The following is a 25,668-nucleotide window of genomic DNA, read 5'->3' as shown; positions in this document are numbered from 1 at the left end:
ACAAAGTATCTTCCTGAACTCCTTTGATTAATTACGGTAACTAACAATTAATCCCCAGTGCAATAAGGTTTTTTGTTTTACTTACTATTGGTTAGGCCTAGGGGAAAGTTTTTTCCAGAAAGAAATCTTAATAATTTTATAAAATAAAGGGAGAAATGGAATAAATTGTACCTAAAGCAATTAAACTGGAATCCAAGGGAAATTTCTCATTTGACCTGTTACAAAGTTTATATACACACGATTGCTTTAAATAGAAATTCTTTTAATTCTGAGAACATAGCAGGCTAAAAGCTGTAAATCCTATTTCATTAAAAGTAAAAGGGTTTAAGAAAACTTTATAATTCAAAATCACTTGGCCATATGTTAAATGACAAAGCTGGGTGATTGAAGAGTATGACCTCCAGTTCTAACTTATGTGAAGTAGAGATTTTCCATAATAAAAAGTTACATTGGGCAGCCTGGTGGCACAGTGGTTTAGTGCCACCTGCAGCCCGGGGTGTGATCCCGGAGACCTGGGATCGAGTCCCACGTTGGGCTCCCTGCATGGAGCCTGCTTCTCCCTCTGCCTGTGTCTCTGCCTCTCTCTCTCTCTCTCTCTCTCTCTGAATAAATAAATAAATCTTAAAAAAAAAAAAAGTTACATTGTTCATTTAGTGCACAAGGTGTTAATACACTTTCAGCTCTTAAGGGTCACATAGTTCCATAAGGGCAATAATAGGTTGGAATTCAGAGCAAGGAGAATACTCAAATGGTTCACCCACAATATGATCCTTGAAGTTCTCTACCTTTTGCTTCAGGATCCAACTTCCGAAAGTAGTAAATCCAAACAATCCAGCTGATTACTTTGTGGTATAACTATACCTCACAAACTGATATACCTACATTTATATTTATAACATCTACAGCTTCTCACTTTTTTCTTTCTTTTTACCAATATGCCATTGTTAGATGAATTTGTAAACTTGTTTTTGGATGAACAGTGATCTCTAGATTCACCAAGAAACAAAGATGAGATCTGAATAGAGTCTGTTACATGCTGACACTCCAAACTCCTCAAGCAATTATCATGCACCGTGAGCATAGATACAAAACCTTTTCCTATAAAATTGTTCCCCAAATCACTGAAGAATAATGAGAAAGGAAGTCTTCTCAGAAGTGCTATTTCAGGATAGACTTAAGAATGGAAAATGTTAAGGAGCAAGAATTTAAAAGAACTTCAATGTCAGCATGCTCTTTAATCAGGTGATCAGTCAACTTTCAGAGTACCCACATTTACACAGCTTCCTACAAAACACTTAAGTGCACACAAGACAGGAACATCCAGGAAGTCTATTTTCCAACAAATTAACTTGTTTGTGAAGGATTTCCAAAGGCATGCAGTTCAGGAATGTAAGAAACCTTGTTGTTCTTATCTTTAAAACATAGGCATGACTTTAATTATTAATTTCCTCCAAATGCATGTTTAAAAGAAAAAAAAATCTAAGGAATAACACAAATATAATTCAAAAGAAACTAATGACACCAATGATAATGTCTTTGTGGGATGTCTGGGTGGCTCAGCGGTTGGGCATCTGCCTTTGGCTCAGGGCATGATCCTGGAGTCCTGGGATTGAGTCCCGCATCAGGCTCCCTGTGGGGAACCTGCATCTCCCTCTGCCTATGTCCCTGCCTCTCTCTTTCTCTCTCTGTGTCTCATGAATAAATAAAATCTTAAAAAAAATAATGTCTTTGCTACAATTTTAAAATTAGAGGATCACAGGGCACCTGGGTGACTCAGTTGGTCAAGTATCACCTGATTTCAGCTGAGGTCATGATCTCAGGGTCATGGGATCAAGCCCAGAGTCGGGCTCCATGCTCAAAGGGGACTCTACTTGAGATTATCTCCTCCCTCTCTCTCTGCCCTTCCTCCACTCATACATTCTCTAGGATAAATAAATCTTTAAAAAAAGAGGATCACAAATTTGTGCAATATTCTAATTTATATTGCAATCCATGATAATGAAGATTGTAGATGAAACTGGTTCTAACATCTTTGCATTTTATGTTACTATACAAACACATGGCTTCACTACTTGTATATATTTTAGGTACAACATTTATGTATTATATGCCACAAGCTGTCCAATAATAATGTTATGTAAGCATTACACAAGAATCACAACATCCAGATGTAAATACATACATTGCTTTCATACAAAGTACAACACAAAAAGAAACCTAATTACATGAAAAAACTTACCAAAAATTATATGATTTAAGATAGGAGAATATAGGCAAGATCTCAATTACCCCTTCACAAAGCTTTATCTCAAATGCAGGAGAGGTAAACCTAGTGCCTCCAGACTTGCCACACTTAAAAATAGAGTCAAACCCAAGTTCAGTCAAGAGGGTATCCAAATGTCAGACTCAACATGGCATAGTGTATCAGAGCCCAAGTGGTGTGAGGATAACAGCAGAGGGAGAGGGGTCAGCAGCAACAAGAGACTGGGTACGTAAAGCAGGACTGACAAAATAAGTAAATACATTAAGGATAACGGGTCAGAATACCCACTTTCTGAAGAGAAGCTGCAAATATGGCAAGGGAGAAAACTGGAATGAATCCTGTGGTGTCACATTAGAACTAGTTATCTCCATTATGAACAGCCCATAATTTTTAGACTGAGCATGTATAAATGTGTGTGTGTGTGTGTGTGTGCACGCGTGCACACACATACCTAAGTGCAAATATTCCCCTAGCCGAGAAGGTCTGGGAGTAGTTGACATCCCAATAGTCAATGATCTTGGTTTCTGTATACCATTCTCCATTAAGAGAATCAGGTCTCCTTGGAGAATCATTGATTCCAGTACCAATTCCAGTACTGAGGGGAAAGAGAACAAGAGGACCTTGGAACATCATACGCCCACCAGAAGTGCCCAAAGAATTATGGGAACTTGTCAAAAAAGAACAAAAGCCAACTTGAAAGGAACGTAACAGATAAAAACCTACGAGGAAATGATGCATACACACTACTGTAACCAAATAAATCTAAAGTTTGATGAGAAAGGAGGTGTTTACATAGTCTTGAAGTATTAGACCTAAAATACTGTGTAATTAATTACAAAGAAATTTGCAGTAGTCTGGCAGAAACCAGCTTTGTCAGGTGATCAAAGTGAACAGCATCAGTAATGAGACAGAGTGAAATCAGTCATCTTAGGGCTGCTGATTCAATGAGAAGAAAAGCAGTATCCGTCTTGCCATATGCCTGTCAAAGACATCAATCTCGTCACGTCACAAGGACACCTCAGACAAACCCAAATTGAAAGCCATTCCACTCAACAGCTGGCCTTCGATCTTCAGCAGTGTCAAGGTCATGAAAGACAAGGAAAAAAGTAAGGTTCTGTTCCAGACTAAAGAAAACTAGAGGGGGCAGGTAAAAGCAAGGGGCAATTCTGAACTGGATCCTTCTGCCACAGAGGATATTACTGGGGCCACTGGTGAAATTTGAATGGGGCCTGAGGATTAGATGTAAGCAATTTCACATCCTGATTTTGATGGTTGTATTATGAATATGTAGGTGAATGTCCTTAGTTTAAGATATATCTGTGTGCTAACTATTCAGGGATGATGGGCTCTTAGGTAGACGACTCCCTATCAATGAGGAGGAAAGTTCTATAAAGTTTTTTGCAAATTTGATACTGTTATAAGTTTTAAAAAGACACAGAATTCATACTTAGTAATTACCCTAAACACATTATTTGATTTTGATTACCTCAGTTTCTCAGTCTATAAATAGAAACAACACTACCTACTCTTCCAGGAGTATTATGAAAATTAAATTACAGGGCAGCCTGGGTGGATCAGCGGTTTAGCGTTGCCTTCAGCCCAGGGCATGATCCTGGAGACCCAGATCGAGTCCCATGTTGGGCTCCCTGCATGGAGCCTGCTTCTCCCTTTGCCTGTGTCTCTGCCTCTCTCTCGTTCTGTGTCTCTCATGAATTTAAAAAAAAAAAAATTAATTACATAAAAATACAAAGTTCAGTATATTGGAAGTAAGATTTTAACATAAACATACATAAATTTATGACCATACATTAGAAAAACTTGTCAGGAGAGACTTTATGGTTACAGGTTTTCCCTGGTTTTTCCTTGCATCCCTCCCATACATCCTTCTCCCCGGAATTCAGCTTACAGGAAGTGATCCCCAGGACCCTACCCATTCCTTCCTTCCTTGTTTTTCCTCCTACTCAACACACATTCACATTTCAAGGCCAAGCTCAAATACACCTTTTTCTATGAGCCCATATGACTCTGTTCCATCCATTCAAAGACAATGGCTCTATTACTTGCATTTCCACTATACCCTCTATATACATTCACCATAATACCTCTAACATCATATAGCACCGAGATCTGCTTCTGTTCATTTCTCTATTAGGATGATGGTCTACTACTGGCATGAAACTGAATTCATCTTAGGCACCATCATGCATAAGCCAGGACTCAAGACCTAGTAGATGCTTATAAAGGAGTACTGAATAAGTGAATCAACCAAAGTGAATGAGGGGGTGAAAGCAAAAAAAGGGCCAAGGTTACAATTTGCAGCACCTAAAGATTTGGTGTGTCTGTGTGTGTCTGTGTGTGTGTGGGCAAGAACACGCACACGCGCGTGGTCGGGATTGGTGTGTGACGGGTGCTCCAGGCATGTTGCTGCTTGTATGGCTTCTTTGGCCTCTGACCCTGCTGCCCATTCTTTTTCTCCAACACCACAAGCGAGCTGCCTCTCCTCCTCCCTGCCTGGGGAGCCCCATGGCCAGGGAGGGGAGTGGTGGAGCCAGGGTGGTGCTAGCCCTGTGACGTTGCATCTCAGAGACCTATCAAAGCCAGCTGGGCTGAGCTCAGTCTGAGAGAGAAACACTGGAAGTCAATAAAGCTGTTTCGAGAAAAAAAAAAAAAAAAAAGATCCGGAGGTATTCACTTTAATTTTTGCCACACAGTTCTGTTTTGTATCTATGCCCTCCCCCTCTTATTAAGTGTTTTGCTTTGAGTTATACACACACACACACACATCAAAACAAATGATGACGATATACATATATCTCTTCCTCTTCTAGTATTATGGGGTGGGGGCAAGAGGCAAGGAGCTTTCTCTTCTACTTTGATTTCATCCAACAAATATTTGAAAACCTGCTATGTGTGAGGCATCATACTGGGATTCTAAGGTGAATAAATCAAACAGTATACTGGGGGGAGGGACAGCATTTATGTGCGTGTGTGTCCAAATCTTGCCCTAACAAGTGTTTAACCGGGCTACACATCTCTATATAACAGATGAAAAACATCACAAGTCATTCAAGGTTAAGCGACTTGCCCTATGTCACGAAGTTAATGGATGACCCAGGACTAGAAAGACAAAGCCTTGCAGTTGTACATTTAATTCTAGTTGTGTTAGATTATTTCCCATATTGCTAACAACACAGACAATCTCACTTACTACAATACAATAGGTTCATACAGCATACTGGAATCACCTTAAATCAGAAATCTAACCCTTAATGGTAAAGACAATAAACTTCAAGTCCAGGAAAGTCAAAGGGTAACTTTATTAACCTTGAGTCATTCAACCACACCTCAGGAAACTACTGAGAAATATAAAGGTGATTCTAAAATATGAAAGTCTAGGGAAGGAAAAACAAAATGTGAAGGACCAAAGCCTTTAATTCTTCCAGTACTGAGCCAATATCCTCTTTACTTAAAAAGTAAAATGTGTGGTGGTTTTCTTTTCAGGCAGTGACTCCCCAGATGAGAAATGGGTGACTATTCATGGAAGAGCAACAGCTCTAATACACAGAAGGGGCTTTAAGGATCGACAATCTGGTCAGGCTGGGGGACCTGTCTTAAAGCTGATTTTTCTTATTTTCAAATTTTCACATTCTCTTTTAACCTTCACTATATGATTCATTTTGAAAGGCTGGGGGTTTGGGGGCTTCACACGGATTATGGGTTACGGGAAGGCCGTTTTATCCTTCCCTTCCTGGGGCATCTCCACAGCAGAAGGCTGGCAGCGCACTGAGCTAACTGCTACTCTGATAATCCATAATCGGCCTGTGCTTTCCCCTTCTGGGCAGGATGCGGCCCCCTCACTGAGCCACCTCTAAATCCTACCTGTGCTCTGGCAGGGCCTAGATCATACCACTTCCTCTCTGGGCCATTCCTCGTTGCCCCTCTGCAGGACTTTTGGCACGTCCGTGTGCTCCAGGCTCATCACCTTTCCAGTTTGTGTAACAGGGACTGCTGTTCCGTCTCTCTACGGAGGACAGAATCATGCCCACACCGCCTAGGCCGGAGAGTGCACGCAGCTAAAAACAGCATGTCAGTTTGGCCCACAGAACAAGGAACTTTTTTTTTTTTTTTTTAAAGATTTGATTTGACAGAAAGAGAGAGAGAGAGAGAACACAAGCAAGGGAAGCAGCAAGCAGAGAGAGAGAGAAGCAAATTCCCCACTGAGCAGGGAGCCTCAACCCAGAGCCCTGAGATCATGACCTGAACAGAAAGCAGACGCTTAACTGACTGAGCCACCCAGGAGCCCCCCCCCCCAAAGTAACATTTTGTTTTAATTACTTGCAATCACTGAGAAAAGTTTACATAAAATTCTATCCAGCCTCTGGTCATCTGTAGAAAAACTTAAGTTCCACAGGAGGAGGTCCTTTAAGAGGTGTTTGGTTTTTTTTGTTTGTTTGTTTTGTTTTGTTTTTTTAAAACCATGTTTCGCAAAGAAATGTTAAACTCTTGGAAAGAATATGTATATATTCACAATTCACAGTATAGCCTGGCTCCCAGTCTCAACTTATACCTTATTTTCAGTGATTGCTTACATGAAACGTGTAAGTTCAGTCCCAAAATAACTAATCCATAAAGACCTACTGATGAAATACAATAAATAGGTTCTCTGCCAATTTTCAGCACCCACAGAAATCATGAGCTAGCTGTTTCCTTCAGTCCTTACCCATATAAAAAGCCATTGTACTAGAGGCAACCCCCAATTTGCAACCTAATCATTCCTAAGCAATGGTGAAAGGGTAAGAATCATGTAAGTCAAAGTTCAATTTCCTAAATACCTATTTTATATCACAGAAATAGCAAAATAAATTGAAAAGAAAACCTCAATATAGGCTTTCACAAATAATAAGTATATAAAAACTTACTTTTAAAGAGCCGTATGATGAAGACTAAATTCTTTTAAAGGATTTTTTTCTTGTTAAGGACTAGATAGATTTCACTTCACTGGACATCAACTTCTTCTAATAAATCTCATTATGCCAAGTGCAGGTTCTCCTACCTCTTTAAGAACCTTGGAACCACCTTCATACTTCATTTGTCTCACATTCTTTTATGGCCAATTCATGTACACACCCCAAAGTCTTAAACTGGGAAGTGTAAAAGAAAGCACGTATTTGCATAGGAACTTACTCATCAATGACCTTTGCTTTTTGATCTCAACTTGCTAAGCTTCTGCATAACATATTCTAATAAGCCAACCATGTCTATATACATTATCAATCACCATTTCAAATGTTATGCAATTTGGAAGAAAGCACTTAAATCATTACAAATTTGGGACAGAGTGTCTTCTTAAAGGTTGCCAAAACTTTCTGCTGAACTCTGAAGAAATGCCATCCATTTCTTTTGTTTGATCTTTGCCTTAGCTCTTACTTTGCCATAATTAATCACTTTTGAAGAGAGAAAATTCCTGTCAGAAATCATTCCCTGGGATCCCTGTGTGGCGCAGTGGTTTAGCGCCTGCCTTTGGCCCGGGGTGCGATCCTGGAGACCCGGGATTGAATCCCACATCGGGCTCCCGGTGCATGGAGCCTGCTTCTCCCTCTGCCTATGTCTCTGCCTCTCTCTCTCTCTCTCTCTCTCTCTCTCTGTGTGTGTGTGTGACTATCATAAATAAAAAAAAAAAAAAAAAGAAAGAAATCATTCCCTAATTCAGATCTCTATGGAACTATATTGAAATAATTCAAAGTTTTTCCACCTCAGAAGTCAGCCTATCCACTTTATTAAGATTTTATTTATTTATTCATGAGAGACACACACAGAGAGAGGCAGAGACACAGGCAGAGGGAGAAGCAGGCTCCATGCAGGAGCCCGATGTGGGACTTGATCCTCAGACCCCAGGATCACGCCCTGGGCTGAAGGCAGGTGCCAAACCGCTGAGCCCCCTGGCTGCCCACCTATCCACTTTAAATGGGTAAAGTATATAGTATTTTAATTACATCTCAATAAGGCTAGTGTTTAAAAAGAGAGACTGTCAATTTTCTAAAAACAAAAACTGAACAAACAAAAATACTACCTCACAATGTATAACTTCAACTTGGCTTTAAGCCCTTTCAATTTCTGATCCTTCTTCAAAACAGACATCACAATCAAATGCAAAAGACTGAACTTCAAGATTGTGGTTCATTTTCATTCTGTCTTTTTGATGACTACCAGTACTAATGTGGAAACAAAGGCAAAAGAAAACTTAAGTTTCCTTACTACCTACAGCCCCCAGGCAAGTCGTTGAAACAGGCAGAGTGACATTCCTCTAGCGACCCAACTGCCTCAGTGTTAATACTTTGCTAATGGCAAAAAAAAATCTTAGCCTGTCCCCCAGGATCCTATAAATCTACTTTAACGTGTAAAAATTCCTTTGGAAACTTCCTTTATCTCCACTCCCCAAGATACATGTTGGCAACCATTCCCCAAGCATATGGCCCATCTAAAGGGTCTCATGACTAAGGTTTTATTAGATGATAATAAATGATCTTTTCCCAACAATAGCTGGACCCCTCAAGGTCCTGGGAACCTTTCTTCCAAAATTCCTTAGAGATTTATGCTATCCCTAACCCCCTCCCAACTTGAAAGTGTATAATGGGCCACTCCTCATGACCCCAGTGCAGCTCTTCCTGCCCATGCGTCCTGTCACCATGCTTTAATAAAGCCTCCTTTTTGCACCAAAGACATTTCAAGAATTCTTTCTCAGCTGTTGGCTCTGAACCCTAACATCTTTCCTCCATCAAGTAACTACAGCACTTCTAAAAGATTTTTTTTTTTTGACTGGACATTCTATTTCTCACAAACCCTTTCCTTAGTCATAAGGCAAGAACACCGAGGAACATGACAATTTACAAACAAGGGTGGTGCTCTGAAGATAAAGCTTTTGGTTGAGAATTAGCTGGGGCCAGCAATGAGCTGAGCTGCTGTGACCAGGACCTAGGGCTGACAGTTCATTGAACTTTAAGTAGGAGGAACAGAGGAATTTATCATAGAACAGTTCATAAAACCAGAGAGCTACTAGCTCATTAACTGATAATCACCAGAAGTAATTCTCTAAGTACTGATCCAGAGATTTATGAAGATGGCAATGGGCAGAAACAATGGTTTGAGACATGTCTGGGTGATTTATACATTTATCTTACCAAAACGCAACAGTTACCATGCATGTAATCTCCTCCCTATCCTTATAAATACAGACCAAAATAAGAAAGGAATAATCTACTTAAACATTCACCTAGACTAACGAATGACTGACCCACACCAGGAAGCTATGTGCACATGCCCGGAAGACAAGAAGAAAGGAGCAAGCCGTTCTGTGCTAGCTCTCACGCAGGCCAGGAAGCACTCTAGCTCTCCTCTTCCAAGTGGTCCAGAGTAACTTTAGGTCTTTTGCTTAATTAGAATAAAAGATAATTTTCTACTGTTCCATACCTCTAAATCCACAAAATAGAAATGTAATATCTAGCAGCGTATTAAATAATGCTGTGGTTGATTGTGGGCTTTAAACAAGGCCTAGCCTAGATGTGTGTCCTGGTTCTACCATTCAATAGCTGTGAGACTTTGAGCAAGCCAGTCACCTTTCTAAGACCATGATTTCCCGATCTATAAAATAAGTGAATAGTGCACGCCTCAGCAAATTGGAGGAAGGATTCAGTGAAGTTGCATATATAAAGCTCTCTGCTCAATGCCTGGCCCATAGAAGACATTCGAGTGCTACGAATATAATGTTCACTCCAGAGCAACAGCTCTTAAAACCATCTGTGATCGCCCATGTGCTTCTTACACTCTGTACTTGTTCCTGGGTCTATTCAAAACTCTCCTTCAAAGCACTCCCAGCAGCCCCAGCCTTTTCTGGTTCTTCTGCCCATCCCCTTCTCCAATTCATGTCTCTGTGAAACCAAAATAAAAATGATAGAACTCTTGATGGAATAAGAAAAAAATGAGAAAGCCAGGCCCTCAGCACCCTGTCTGGCTGGCAGGGAGCAAAGGCTGGAACATTCATCTCCCTGGTAGATTCTCTGGCACTCTGCCCCACTTTGTTAATGAAGATCAGCATATCCACAGAGATTGGTTTTCAGGGTGCCAGGTGTTATAGGGCACCAGCTACAAATGAGACAAGTTCCAACTACTCTCCTCCTCAACCAGCACTTAGCATTCTATTAAGAATTCTATGCCCCACCAAAAAAAGTCTAGAAGTTTCGATAATGAAAAGCTAAAACAATGATGTATACTTCCCTCTATGAGCCATAGGAGTCTTTTTCAATACTTTAAAGTCACAATAATGACAACATAAAACAAGTAGGGAACAAATGCAAACACAGGCAGTTCTTTCCTCATTCAACAAAAAAGATGAAGAAAAATGAGCATTTTCTACATACTCCTACCCACAACTCTGGAGAGCAACATTATGAAAAATAATTTTCATGGTGACATCAATAGTATATAGAATGAACAGAGGAATGTAAAGTGAGTGAAATAACGTGCAATAGTAATAAGATTGTGGATCTACAGAAGATATTTTACTTGTGCTAAAAAAGAGACAGCTCAAAGACTAAACATTCAAAAAGGCAACAAGGAATCCATAGAATTATATATATATCCTAGAAATGAAGCTACTCCTCTTAGAAAATTCTATCATTCATCATTGCACTGAATTTTTCTTTAATCTTATCCACTACTCCATGACTTATATACAGTGCACACACAAAATTTGATCAACACCACCAAATGATGCCTCATATTGTATATTTTCATTAGAATAAATCTGAACCCTGTTCACAAGTTAATCATTTCCTCAATGTCAGTATCTATAGAAATTTAAAGCAGTTCTCATTTCGCTAGCATAAAGCACTGAGAAGGCAATTAAGTTAATTATACCTATAAAGAAACCAGAGTGCGCCCAGATACACAAAAATTCTAATTTACATGAAGGAAGTAGACAGTATAATTACATCTTTCTTCTTTGAAAAGGCCAGACTAATATAAAGGGGCTAAGAAATGAATTTAGCCTATGAATTTAAAATTATTTTCATGTGCATGAAACTATGGGAGGAGAATAAAACTGTTTTAAGTATTCCAGCTATAAAGGGTTTTGTACTCAAACGATTAACTGCTCACCCGCACCTCATTTTTTAGTTAAGAAAAACCAACTTTTCCATGGCTAAGAAGACATACTACAAGCTAACACAGAACAAATTAGTGTGGTTTAAGGTCTTTCTCCATCATATAAATGTAAATGGAAAGTTTTAGAATGTACTACTAAATAAGAGAGCTAAAGAGGGAGAAACCTTTCTAGGTCCTGTGAGAAACTTTAGAAAACCAAGGGAAAAGGCTCAGCTGGTTACATAGTTCAGGTTAAATGTACATTATCAGATAGCTAATCCCTTTGCTTCGCCAATGGACTTTTTCCCTTACATCTCACCCCGACCCATGGGGAGATTTTCAAAGATATAACTCTGTCTCAAAAAAACAATTCAGAGATGTGACTTCAATAGCTATAATTAAAGGATACTTTGTACATCAAACAAATATACTTTTAAAAGTTATAGTTACACACTTTTAAATTGAATCCTCTCTCAACAGCACCAAGAAAACTTATTTAAAGGAACTCTATTTTGGAACAATAAAAAACTGAGGAAAGGAAACAATTAAGGTGATAAAGCTTGTGTATTTTTTTTTTCTTTTTTAAGCTTGTGCATTAACTAGATTTCTAAATACTGAGCTGGCATAAAATACATACTTTGAAATACTATGTTGAGTGCTACATTTTTTATCCTCTCACTCACACAATTTCACAAAAACTCAGTGAACCAGGAACGCTTCTAGGTGCTAGAGAGATAACAAGACCAACCAATATAGTCACTGCTCTTACGCTAACAAAGATTCTTCACCGTAAAGTGATTCAATACATTAATTACTAAAAGAAATGATGAGGAAAGCTTCTCTGTGTACACAGTCTCAACTTGACCAGCTGAAGGCCTTAGGCCAAGTCCTGTCTCTACCTTATTCTTTTTCTTTTTTAAAAAAGATTTTATTTATTTATTCATGAGAGACACAGAGAGGCAGAGACACAGGCAGAGGGAGAAGCAGGCTCCACACAGAGAGCCCGACGCGAGACTTGATCCGGGGACTCCAGGATCACGCCTGGGCCGAAGGCAAGCGCTAAACCGCTGAGCCACCCAGGTTGCCCTCCACCTTATTCTTAAAATCAGTTTGACCCCAGACTCTGCCTCCACCTGTTACTGTCAAAACTGTAGCCAACAGTGTCTCAGTTGCTGTGGCCACTGGTGTACTGGTGCAAAGGGCCCAGGCCTGCCACCTTACCTCTCAGATCTGGCCAATGCTCACTTCCACAACCCAACCCTAACACACACCCACCACCTATCTCCCTGTCTTATGAGGCTGGGCAGTCTCCATAATGAGGATCCTGACTGTACTCAGCCTTTGGGGAAAAAAGAATGTAACAGACAAAACCTCCTGTTCTCATGGATTTCGGTATATGTACCAGGTTGGGAGAGGAGGGACAGAAAATAAGATTAAAAAATAGAGATAGTGGCAAGTGTTAGGAAAAACAACAACAACAAGGAGAGGTGTATGGGTGCAGGGCTTCCAATGATAAAGATGGCCCAGGGAGTGACTTCAGTGAAAAGGAGAATTTAAGTCAAAATGTGAAACTGATTGAACTCAACACTTTTTAAGCATTAAAAATAATGTTTCAAGTGACTGAAAGTCCCTATTAGTCAAGACTTTCAGGTCTACAATAAGTTGGTCATTAACACAAGAGCAAGGAGAAAATATTAGAAGAAAAAAACCAAAGGGAAATGATTTTCATCATCTATTCTTGCAGGAGTATTTTTAGATAAAGGCAAATAAGCAGATATAAACTATTAAGCTTTTCCAAAAATCCACAACAAAAGCCTATTTTCTGAATGAGCACTATAACACTTGTAGGGACTATGGTAAGAAACTGGCTTTGAGACCTTTCCCAAATGAAAAAAATATAAATAGTGGGATTCAGGAATCTATGCCAGAAATGGATAATTAACAAAAGATCTGCAGGAATTCCGGAATAAGGACCTTTAATGCATCAATGATACATGTGATTGCAATATAATCTTCCTCAAGTTTGCAGAAATGAGCATCCATCAAGACCATGAGGAAAAGAAGCACCAAATGCACCCCTGCTAGCTGTAAGAAGCTTTCATGACATTATATAATGACAGCTACCCACTGAAAGTGGGGATTATATAAATATCTTTCAATTTTCAAAATCTCCCCAGTGCCCACAATGTGGTTAAAGCAAAGCTCTCAGGTTAACAAAAACATGCAAGTTGGTCATTCCGTTCCAAAACTTGGAAACGGGCATTAGTTCTCAATTGAAAAGGAGCTTATGCTGGGCACCACATTGACTTCAGAACAATGATTGCCATCATTGGCAGTTTCCTCCTTGCTTCCTCCTGAATCCTTCTCTTCCCTTCTTTTCACTGTTTTCATAACCAGTGGCCTGAGTTTACCACTTTCTATAAAAGGACTACAGAGGGGCTCTAATTAGCACCCTTGTCAGTTCCCTACTTCTTTCACAGTAGCGGGCATCTGAGGGTGACTACTCACACCCAGTTTTTTATTCACGAAGATGTTAAGAGTAAGGGAGAGGAAACTATCCATAATTCTCTTCAAAAAATTAAAGTGAATTGCTGGCAAATACCAAATAGGCCCATGTTATTGATACACTAACATTAGATATACACATCCATCAAGTATAGTAGACATATCCTACTATATAGGCATATATTATAGTTCTATTTCTTTAATTAGGTAAGAGAAATGAAGTTTTGCCTGTTCACAGAACAGCTACAAATAACAGGATTCTTGGAAGGTAATCTCGTTCACATAACCTCAAAGGTTAGTAGGTAACTATCACCCTGCTAAAGATGGGATATAATCTCGTCAAAATTTCCTAGAAAGAAAGCAGTAGAGGACTTGTATTAAGTGAGTATTCCTGAGTCTGGTTGCACAGCAAAGACCAGTAAGCCATTTTTTGTTTACATTTCCAGAATCTTTTGTTTTTTTAAAGATTTATTTATTCATTCATGAGAGACAGAAAGAGAGAGGCAGAGGGAGAAGCAGGCTCCCCACAAGGAGCCCAAGGACTCCATCACGGATCCCAGATCAGGCCCTGAGCCGAAGGCAGATGCTCAACCACTGAGCCACCCAGGTGTCCCTCCAGAGTCTTTTCTAAGAATATGTTTATGTTTTTCTTTCTCCTTGCAAATGTCTTTTTTTTTCCCCTTGCTAGCTACAGTGGACCAGAGCCTTGCTTTTGTTTTTAATGCTATGGATAAAACAGATAAAAGTATTAGGGAAAAGTGTTTCCTCCATTTCTCAAGATTAACCATTAATGTCTTTATATTCAACGATGTTAAAAACTGGGAATTAGAAATTAATGGGAGATAGAAAAGTTCAGGGGTTAAGAGCAGAGGTTTACATTCTGGCTCCCGCAGTCATATAAAACTCAACAAATCATTTTATCTGTCTGGGCTTTTGGTTCTACTTTTGTACAGTGGGGATTACCGGTCCTACTTATGATGATTGAGTTTATGCACAGAAAGGACTTAGGAACAACAAGTACTCGATAAATGGTAACTGTTATTATAGTAATTACAGTTAAGGGATTGAAGAAGTAGAAATACAGAGACAACAATGCACGGTATGTTTTAGGTTTAGAGGAGGGGAAGAGAGAAGTTGTTATTCGATGTTCTCAAGGTATATAATCTAGGAATATATTTCATAATCTTTACTGTTATTCAGAGGCAGTAAATATTGTACAGTTACATTTTAAAATTCAAGCCAATCTATATTTCAACATCTTTTTTAAATGCCATCAATGGAAAGCATCCCAATTTCAGAGATGTTAAAATGTAAAAAAGTACACATTTTAGATCTGATGAAATACATGAAGATCTGGAAAACAATATGGAGATAATTCAGGTATCAATTGCTCCACAGCTCATCTTTTGCTGTGAGAGCTGGAAACTAAAACCTCACTTCTGATCATCCCTAGTATCTACCACTCCAATTGTTCTTTAAAGCAAGCCCATTAAGATCTGGGCAGAAAGACAAATTTTACGAAAAGTTCTGACCTTAAAGCCAAGTCCTCATAGTGAGAAACCCAATAGACAAAGAAGAAAAACACTGTGGAAGGAGGACAGCAGGAATGGGAAATGGGAGAAAGCTGGAAGAGAACAAAACTTCTAACAACAAAGCACCCTGGGTCTTCCAGTGTAGGAATAACCCCGATCCTCCAAACTCCAATGCTCTCTTTAGTCAAGACATAGCACAACACTGGAAAGAAGTCCAGGAATGAGCACAATCGGTAAACTAAAAAGGACACCGTGTCCATGAATTCTCAACAAGACTGAAGTATACCACTCCCACGTGTTCCCTAACACACCGCTGCACAAACTGCTACATGTTGCTGATAGGACCATATGAACCATGTAGACTCAGAAGGAAAAGCAGAGAAGCACTGATGTGAGAATAGTCTGTGCGCTGGGTGCACAGGCCGGCAAGACATCCCATCTTCTCTACAGCATCGCCACTAAGTCACCTAGCCTCTCCTTGAGTAACCTCATTAATAAGGAGCTCACAACCACCAAAGGAACCCAATTCCATTTTCTGGCAGTATTGCCAGAAAATTCTTATGTCCAACCAACATTTGCCAAACTAGTTTTGGGTTCTTCTGTTTACTTAATATCTCCTGAGCCCTCAATGGGCTTTTGAAGGGCCCCTGAGGAGTGATGGCATTGGATGACTCAAGGTAGGGACTGGTAGGCAGGTACAGCAGACAAACGTAAAGAACTTGAGTTGGCTGGTAAGACTGACTACAGGAAGATTTTCTTCTAGGAACATAGAAGACAAATAGTCAGGGAAAGTTAAAGGAGGGCTGGCCTCACATCTTGACAAGGATTATGCAAGATGACCAACTCTGTGGTCTCTGTGGATCATGCAAGATGACCAACTGCCACTTGAGTCACTAGAGAATCAGTGTGAAGAGGAAGGCCGGGCTGAAATTAGGAAACAGAGGTAGAGGGTCGTAGTTCCGTGATGCAATCCAGGCTTTAGGGAAGTCGGCCATGAAAGCAGGGCTCACGACAGCACAAGTGGGAAGACCAAGGACAGAGGCCAGCAGTGAGAGGCACTGTCAGCAGCAACTCAGATGGGGGAGATCTAAGCAGAAAGGGGAGATAAAGGGACAGAAAGACATGTGCCCAGCACAGCTTGCACCTTGGGCAGGAGCCTGCACTCCACAGGTACAAATGGAAGCAACCACTCACCATGTTCTGAGACAGCACTAGATTAGAGGGACGCATAAAATGAGAAGAGAAAGCCAGACTGAGGCTAGCACCCATGTTAATCCCAACAAAAATACTGACAGTGATCTGAACACTTTGAAAGCACTGTTCTAAACCCTTTAAGAATATCCATTTTTATTCTTCCAATAATTCTATGTGTAGGTAATATTAATATTCCCATTCTATAGATGAGGAGAGCCAAAAAGAGCTCCAAATCAGCCAGCTAATTACTAGAAGAGGAATCAAACCCAACCAGTCTACCTCCAAAGCCCACACTCAGCTCTTAACATGGATTCTTCTCACCTTGATTTCTATACCTTGCCACGATGCCTGATCCACAGTAACCACTGAAACATCTGTTGAAGGACTAAAGGATCCCTAGCTTTAGTGGGATTATAGAAGGAAAACTCCGTAATGAAGGATACAGAGATTTGAAAAGAGAACAGATATAGATGGAGATAAAAACATAGGGCTCTGAATAGAACTAGGAGGTGAAATTGTTTTTCCAACCTGCTATAGATTTCCTTCCTCTGAACTACAAGCACTCTGGTTATTGTTCTTATACACAATGCTATCTTATACTGTGATGTTTATTATAGATCATATCCCTCCTTCTAAGATGGAAATTACTATGGGTCAAGGCATTTTTCTCAGTCATCTTTGAACCCCCTATACCATTTATCAATATGGTAGGTCGTCAATAGGATATCATTAAATGGCATAGTTTGGGGGGGAAAAAGTAGGTTACTCAACTTTCTGCAGGGAAAATGAAGATCACTTTTTTTATAAAAATCCTTGATAGAAAAATTTTTAACAGAATTTGGCTATAATTTCATAACCTTGCACACATCATATTGCATTGTATTTGAAACCATAAGCATGACCCCTCTGTATCCTTCAGTTAGGGCATCTTATATGGTTGTACATACTGACTTTTGACCTTCTAAATATACTCAACTAGCATACATTTAAAAAATATACATAACCTTTTTGTAAAGTCATTGCAATTTTTAGGGTTACAAGTAACACATGGCCTAACACATAAAATCTTGCTAGAGGCCCCAGAGACCCACCCAGCCTTGTAGAGGAGGTGGGGTATTGGTCTGCAGCAGGACTGCATTGTGGCTCAATGTACACCCCAGAATGGTGGCAGCTCCCTAGTTTCTGCGGATGCTACAGCTGAAGTGGAGAGTTTCAGTGTATGGGTAGGCATGAGGGGCATGGCAGCTGGGTTTGTCTTCTTCACTCTATTTCTGCATAAGTGGAGGGACACAAAATTGATCACAGGTGCCAGAACATTTGTTGGTGATGTCCATACTGTCAACTACACTCGAGGAACAGAGAACTAATTCTAGACAATCTTCTACAAATCATACCAAATTTATTCCTGAAAATAAACACAGTTCCTAAAGTGTGATCAATGCACGACTAGTCCAACTTTCATAGTTCAAATAAGAGTAAATATTTCACAAATTTTAAAAGGTCCATCTCCACAATGAGAGGTTACTGGTAAAGTCTGACCGATAGTCACTAAAGTGACCATTTTAGAATATCCCATTATAAATACCAGTAACAGGCAGTTGGGGAGCCACAGAAGGCTTCTGACAATGCAAGGATTATGATCAAGACCCAGATTTAAGAAAATTAACGGGGTAGGAGGGATTGCGGTGGAAAACACTACCATTGACGAGAAGCAGGTCTGAAATAAGACCTAGGCTACCATCAGGAAATGAAGGTGAGTCAGTAAGAAATGGCAGATGACCAGCTGTCAAGTAGATGATAGAAAAGCAGACTTCAACATTAAAGCCCAAAGGTCATTAGTAATACCTCCAAGCCAAGTCAGGAGGAGGGGCTGCACTGCAGCAGAAAAAGAAGTCACACTTCTGTGCCCTTAGTAACATTAACAGTTACTAAAAGCCTGTTCTTGAAAATGCAGAGCAGTGTAGGTAAGCTAAAGAAGTCCAGAGGGTGGATGACACCACCAAAGAATGGAGATAGCAGGAAATAAGAAGAAGAAAGAAGAAAAATGGGCTAGCCAGAGCAAGAAACCTGGAGACTGGTGCAATAGGAAAATCAGATTGCCAATAATCAGGACCAAGAAGAGTTTTAAAAGGAAGCAAACACCACAGAGAAATTAAGAAAATGGTCCAGAAACAGTCTATTGGATGATACTCGAGAATCCACTGCTGACCTCAGATTACCTACTGATGCAGTTTGGGGAAGAGAAGCTGCCAAGAAGCAAATGAAGTGGGGAGAAGGACAGGGTGACAGGGATAAAGAAGTGGAGACAGCAAGGGAAGAACAGAGTAGTTTAAGGAAGAAAGCTGTTGGGCCATAGCTTCAAAGAACATCCAGCTGTAAAGTGTGAGCACACCTCATTTGAAGGGAAAAGAGGGTGTGGGACAAGCCTGAGAAGTGATAATAAAGATGCATGCACGGATGCGTGGGTGGCTCAGCAGCTGATCATCTGCCTTCAGCTCAGGACATGATCCTGGTCCCTCTGCCTATGTCTCTGCCTCTCTGTGTCTCTCATGAATAAATAAAATCTTAAAAAAAAAAAAAAGTGCATGCAGCCCAGGGAAGGTAACAGAGGAGAAAACCACTAGAATAAGAAAGAGGTCGGCTATTGAGTAGATTAGAAGCCAGTTCTGAAGTGAAAGGAAGGCACTTGAGTTCACATCAGATAATCTAGTCAGATATAAATTGGATATCTGCATAAATTAATGTCAACTTGAAGCGGGAATGGGGCTGAGAAATAAGAGCAAAGTAGAAAAGACCTATAACAGCGGGAATGGGGCTGAGAAATAAGAGCAAAGTAGAAAAGACCTATAACAGATGTTCAAAAATGCAATTAAGCGGGGCACCTGGGTGGTTCAGTCCATTGAGCATCTATCTGTCTTTGGCTCAGGTCGTGATTGGCATCCTGGGATCCAGCCTCACATTGGGATCCCTGCTCAACAGGGAGACTGCTTCTCCCTCTCCCTCTGTCAGCCCACCTGCTTCTGCTCTCTGTCAAATAAATAAAATCTTAAAAAAAAAAAAAAATTGCAAGTAAGAATCAGCCAGATAGGAGCAGAAAGTTTGCTGAAAAGTACAGAGGGCTCAGATGATGTGCTATGTGAGGGGCTATATAGATCATTCTTTGCTTTGCACCTGCAAATTTTGGTTGCCTGTGCTCATGACTGAAGGGAGGGTTTACCCATGTCTGGGAATTCACAGTTCATAAAGCTGGTTATACATCAGAATCCTCTGGGGCACATGTTAAAAATATGCCTTCTCAGGGCACCTGGGTGGCTCAGTCGGTTAAGCATCTGCCTTCAGCTCAGGTCATGATCCCAGGGTCCTGGGATGGAGCCCCACATTGGGCTCCCTGCTCAGCGGGGAGTCTGTTTCTCCCTCTCTCTCTGCCCCTCCCCCTCCTTATGTGCATGCTCTGTCAAATAAATAAAATCTTAAAAAAAAAAATAGAGTTTCTCTAACCCTACCCCTGGAGTTTCTGACTCATCATACCTAGGGTGTGGCTGGGAACTTCTAATTAGCAGTCCAGGTAATTCTGATGCAGCCAGCAGGAGGACGTTTAGAAACCAAGCAGATCATAAGAAATAGCTGATGTACTTTCTTTTTTCTTTTTAAGTACAGGTTCATGAGCTCCTGTCCAAATCTAACGAATCTCACACTACACTCACAAGATTAGATGCATCCTGTTTGACTCCTTTTTCTTTTTTTGTTGTTGTTGTTTTTTTGTTGTTTTTTGTTTGTTTGTTTGTTTTTGACTCCTTTTTCAAACAACTTTTCAGCACACACATGTAGAGAAGAATTTCAGTAAAACCTGAAACCTACCAGGAGTGAATCTAGTGCCTTGGAAGTCCAGGGCTTTGGGCAGACCCCTAATCCCTTCCCCAAAAGTTCCGCATCCGCTTCTGCCACCAGTTGGATCCATGAACCTAAGTTTCCATCATTAGAGATACAAAGCAAGCAAATAAGTAAATGTGAACTCACTCAGAGCATTCATTCAATGCTTTATAAACATTATAGGAGGGTATTCATTCATTCAACAAGTATTTAGAGTGTCATAAGGCCAGACTCTTTGAGACACAGATGGATCAAGATTTCTTGTTATGATACTGTCTGGAATGTTTGTTTTGTGTCATTTACTTGTATAATCTTATAAAGTACTGTTCTCTCCATTCTCCAGATGAAGAAACTGAGAAATTAAGAGACTTGATCCAATTCACACAGCTAGTTAATAGAAGAGGAATTAGAACTTGGGTCCTATATGACCCCAAAGCCTGTATCTTAACCACCTCACCTCTCTGCTTCACCTAGACAAAGATTCACATCCAGGTATGTACAGCAGATACAGCTGGTAGGCTTTCTTGTTTTTGGCCAAAAATCAGAAAACTCTAAAATTAGTGGGTTTCACAATCACAGATAGAACACAATACCACTAAACTCAACTTTCTGTTAAGTTCTTGACCTCTCAGTTTTTGTTCCTTCTTTAAGAGGGAAATATTTCAATTATGAGTAATGTCCACTCTGCATGTAATGGGTCTAAATGCTGTAGTTTCATTATATAAATACTTTCCTAGGTGCTGCAATGAAACCAACACTTCTTGCAAATTTAAACCTGGTTTCCGTTTTGCTTTGGAGAGGATCTTTCTTATACAATGACAGTTGGATAAGACCAAATAGGGAGGCAGATTTGATTCAAAGAAAGAAGCACTTTCTCAAATGTTTTTACACTACCTAATTGAATAGGGTGTGGTCACTCAATAGGTTAAGACTACCTGTCAGAACTCTGGATCACTCTCCAGGAGATACTATAGATTATATCATGGTACAGAGGAACACCCTTAGCTAGGAAGATACAGTGATTTTCACTTTTCAACTCTGAAAATAACAGCAGCAGGAACTTTGAGGTCTTGTAAACAAAATTAAGACAATGTAATAGGCCTAGAAAATTTATTGCTACATTTTTTTTAAGATTTTATTTATTTATTCATGAGAGACACAAAAAGAGAGAGAGAGGCAGAGGGAGAAGCAGGCTCCATGCAAAGAGCCTGATGCAGGACTCATCCCGGACCCCATGATCATGCTCTGAGCCAAAGGCAGACAACCAACCACTGAGCCACCCAGGCATCCCTTATTGTTACATGCTACATATCATTTTTATTTATTTTAAAGATTTTACTTTTAAGTAAAATCCAACATGGGGCTTGAACTTACAACCTGGAGATCAAGAGTTGGATGCCCTACTGCCTAAGGCAGCCAGGTGCCCCTACATATCACTTTAAAAAGAAAAAAAGAGGTGCCTGGGTGACAGTTGAGTGTCTGACTCCTGGTTTCAGCTCAGGTCATGATCTCAGGGTCATCAGATCCAGCCCAAGATGGTCTCTGCACTCAGTGGGGAGTCTGCTTGAGATTCTCCCTCCCTCAACGCCTCCCTCTCCTCACCCACTCTGCTTGCTCTAAAATCTTTTGAAAAAAAATTTTAAAGAGAAAAAGCATTGTGACACCTGGGTGGCTCAGCAGTTGAGCGTCTGCCTTTGGCTCGGGTCATGATCCTGCAGTCCCCGGATCAAGTCCCACATCGGGCTCCCTACATGGAGCCTGTTTCGTGCTCTGCCTGTGTCTCTCCCTGTGTCTCTCATGAATAATAAATAAAATTTTTAAAAAAGAAAAAAGAAAGAAAAAGTGTTGTGGGGGTGCCCGGGTAACACAGTCTGTTAAGCGACTGACTCTTGGTTTCAGTTCAGGTCCTGATCTCAAGTCCTGAGATGAAGCCCATCCTCAGCGTGGAGTCTGCTTGAGACTCTCTTCGCCCTCTGCCCCTCCCTCCCCACACTGTCTCTCTAAAAGAAATCTTTAAAAAAAAAAAAAAAAAGTATTGTGGATTTTTTCTCTGAACAAAGAAAAAAAAGAACTATAAGCACAGCTGCTTTGCAGAAAAGAACTCCATTCACTTCCACTTTTAAGGAAGTCACTTCATCTTTTGTTCACCTACTCAGTTTGGAAACAAGCATGTGATTTTTAAGTAAAATGATGATGTAAAGAAAGAACTCGAATCTAAATGCCCTCAAAACTGAAAACAGCCGATGATTAAGAAACTTGGTAGTTCAGGGCACCTGGCTGGCTTAGTTGGAAGAATAGGAGACTCTTCATCTTGGGGTCATGAGGTTGAGCCCCATGTTGGATGTAGAGATTACTTAAAAGAAAAAAAAGAAGAAATTTGGTAGCTCAATTCAAATATTCATAATAACTTCAAAACAAAGCAATACATTTTCACTAAAAAAGGAAAACACTCTTCCATTCACTTTAGAGTGAATTACACCTAAATCTAGAAGAGATGATTTCACCAGTGTCCTCATTTTGTAAAAGAGGAAATTGAGAGGTAAAGAAATATAATCCAGTTACTTGATTACATATCTTCTCCTATCACTATATCTGCCCTTATCTGATGTGGCTGTAAATATGTAAAACACCCATCATGTTTTTCTACCCTATGACTACTAATTAAGACTTCATGGGGATCCCTGGGTCAGCGGTTTAGCGCGACCTTTGGCCCAGGGTGGGATCCTGGCGTCCCAGGACCGAGTCCCACGTTGGGCTCCCTGCATGGAGCCTGCTTCTCCCTCTGCCTGTGTCTCTCTGCCTCTCTGTGTGTCTCTCATGAATAAATAAATAAAATCTTAAAACAAACAAACAACTACTTCATGACACGGTTAAGACAGAAATCTTAATTTTTTTTTTAAGACAGAAATTCTAAAACTCCAATACTTTCCACATTTAAATCATCCTAACAGCTTTGCTTAATCACAACAAAATGAAAGTGAATAAAAGTATTTGTATTTCTACTGGTTAAATGAGGGTTTTGCCTCTTAAGTGGTCCTCATACAAGACATTTCCGGCTATAGAATGACAGGAGCACAAAAAGGGTGGGGGGTGAAAACAAGTTTTACAAATCAAGAGAACAACAAAAAACAAAACAAAACAAAACAAAACAAATCAGGAGAACAATCCCTAGAATTCCGCATGGTTTCAAGCTCCCCTGCGAGGAACGAAATGTTAAAGAGCGAAGGAGAACATGTGGGCTTGAACAGATTTTCGGGATTTCTTCCAAAACTGAGAATCGATGAGAATTCAGAACTCAAAACATACACCGCATTACTGGGGGCTGAGTTTATCTATGCGAAAAGAGCAATAATTGTTCCATTTCTTGATAGGAGGAGCAGCTTTTCACACTTGGGGTGGGAGCCAAGGGTAGTTTTCGAGAGAGAACCGGCCCCGCGGCCCAGCGAGTCCGAGGCTCCGCCCCGCGGCCTCCGCTTGGGGTCCGGGTCCTGCCCCGCCGCGGGCGCCCGAGGTTAGCGGAGGCACCTGGGCTGCAGCGTCTGGACCACGGGCCTGAACAATTCTTCGCCCAACTTTTAAAGTTGGACCTTTACTTCCGGAATTCCCTAAGAAGTGACCTCCAGGGCAAGCTCAGCCCTCTGCGGGCTCCTGCCCAAGGTCCTCTGGGGGAAGGGACACTTTTTTTTTTTTTTAAGATTATATTTATTTATTCATGATAGATGGAGACAGAGAGACGCAGAGACACAGGCAGAGGGAGGAGCAGGCTCCGTGCAGGGAGCCCGACGGGGGAGTCGACCCTAGGACCCCAGGATCGCGCCCTGGGCCAAAGGCAGGCGCTAAACCGCTGCGCCACCCGGGGATCCCCCACTTTTTTATAAAGATTTTATTTATTTATTCATGGGGTGGGGGGGGGAGAGAAAGGAACAGAGGGAGAGGGAGGGAGGGGCAGAGTCACAGGTAGAGAGAGAAGCAGGCTCTACGCAGGGAGCCCGACGCGGGACTCGACCCCGGGCCCGCAGGATCGCGCCCTGGGCCAAAGGCAGGCGCCAAACCGCTGAGCCACCCAGGGATCCCCCACTTTTTTATAAAGATTTTATTTATTTATTCATGGGGGGGGGGAGAGAGAGAGAAACAGAGGGGGAGGGAGGGGCAGAGACACAGGCAGAGGGAGAAGCAGGCTCCACGCAAGGAGCCCGACGTGGGACTCGACCCCGGGCCCCCAGGATCACGCCCCGGGCTGCGGGCAGGCGCCGACCCGCTGCGCCACCCGGGCGTCCCTTGGGGGCAGGGACAGGACCGTGAGGGCGGGCGACCGGCTCAGCCCTCGGGGAAACCTGCCCAGGCGCTCACCCGCGCACCTGCGGCCGCCGCGCCCCGCACCCGCCGCCCCGCCCCCGCGAGGCACTCACCTGCGCCGTCCGCAGGTGCCTGGCCCCTCCGGGGGGTCGCCTCGGCCCACCCCAGGGGCGACGAGGGCCTCCAGGGCCGAGGGGTCCCCAGCGGCAGGTGGCAGGGAGCGGACTTCCTCCGGATGGCCACCCGCCTGAAGTGGAAGCCGCCCTCGCCGCTCATGGTGCCGGCCGGCCCGCGGCGCCGCGCTCCCTCCCACGCTCCTGCTCCCAGGTGTGGGCTCCTCCGGCTCCTCCGGGGCGAGCGGACCCCGGCGGGCGCCGCCTGCGTGCCACGCGCGCGCGAGTCCCTGCCCGGGGCGAGGCCGGTCCGCGCGGCGCCGGCGGGGGCGCCCGCGAGCTCGAGGGCGGAGCGCAGGAGCGGGAGCAGCCCGGACCCGCCGCGCCGACCCGAGCGCCCCCGCCGCTGCGAGCCGGTTTTCTCCGGGCGGCCCCGCCCCCGCCCCCCGCCGCCCCGCCCCGCCCCGCCCCGCCCCGCCCCGCGGGCTCGCCCATTGGCCGAGCGGAGTCGCGCGGGCGCGCACCTGCGGCGCTCACCTGTGGCGCCCCGAGGGTCACGCGCGCACCTGCGGGCTACCCTGGACTCCGCCCGGGCCCTGCCCCTCGGTGCCTCCCGGGGCTGGCGGTGCGGCGCGTCTGATAGTCTTAGCGTCCGACGGCGACCCGGTCCATTAAGTATTTCATCAGGAAACCAAAGTTTCCAAGTGGGGCGCCCAGCACCGCAGAACTGGAATCCCTCCTCGGGCTCCTGCGTCAG

At 42.2% G+C, this 25,668-nt stretch overlaps 1 protein-coding gene across 1 annotated transcript in view; it reads right to left on the bottom strand.

Moving 5' to 3' along the window:
• Positions 1–25,298, bottom strand: part of FGD4 (FYVE, RhoGEF and PH domain containing 4) — a 222,444-nt gene extending 197,146 nt beyond the window's left edge. Inside the window, exon 1 of the mRNA XM_041735521.1 lies at positions 24,912–25,298. Within this exon, the coding sequence (XP_041591455.1) occupies positions 24,912–25,074 (163 nt within the window). The 5' untranslated portion in view covers positions 25,075–25,298. The remainder of the gene's footprint in view (positions 1–24,911) is intronic.
• Between the last annotated feature and the right edge of the window lie 370 nt (positions 25,299–25,668).

This window comes from Vulpes lagopus, chromosome 21, assembly GCF_018345385.1.
Source record: "Vulpes lagopus strain Blue_001 chromosome 21, ASM1834538v1, whole genome shotgun sequence".
In the NCBI taxonomy this organism is placed as follows: Eukaryota; Metazoa; Chordata; class Mammalia; order Carnivora; family Canidae; genus Vulpes; species Vulpes lagopus.
The sequence above is the reverse complement of the archived record's forward strand: the minus strand, read 5'-3'. Positions and strand labels throughout refer to the sequence as shown.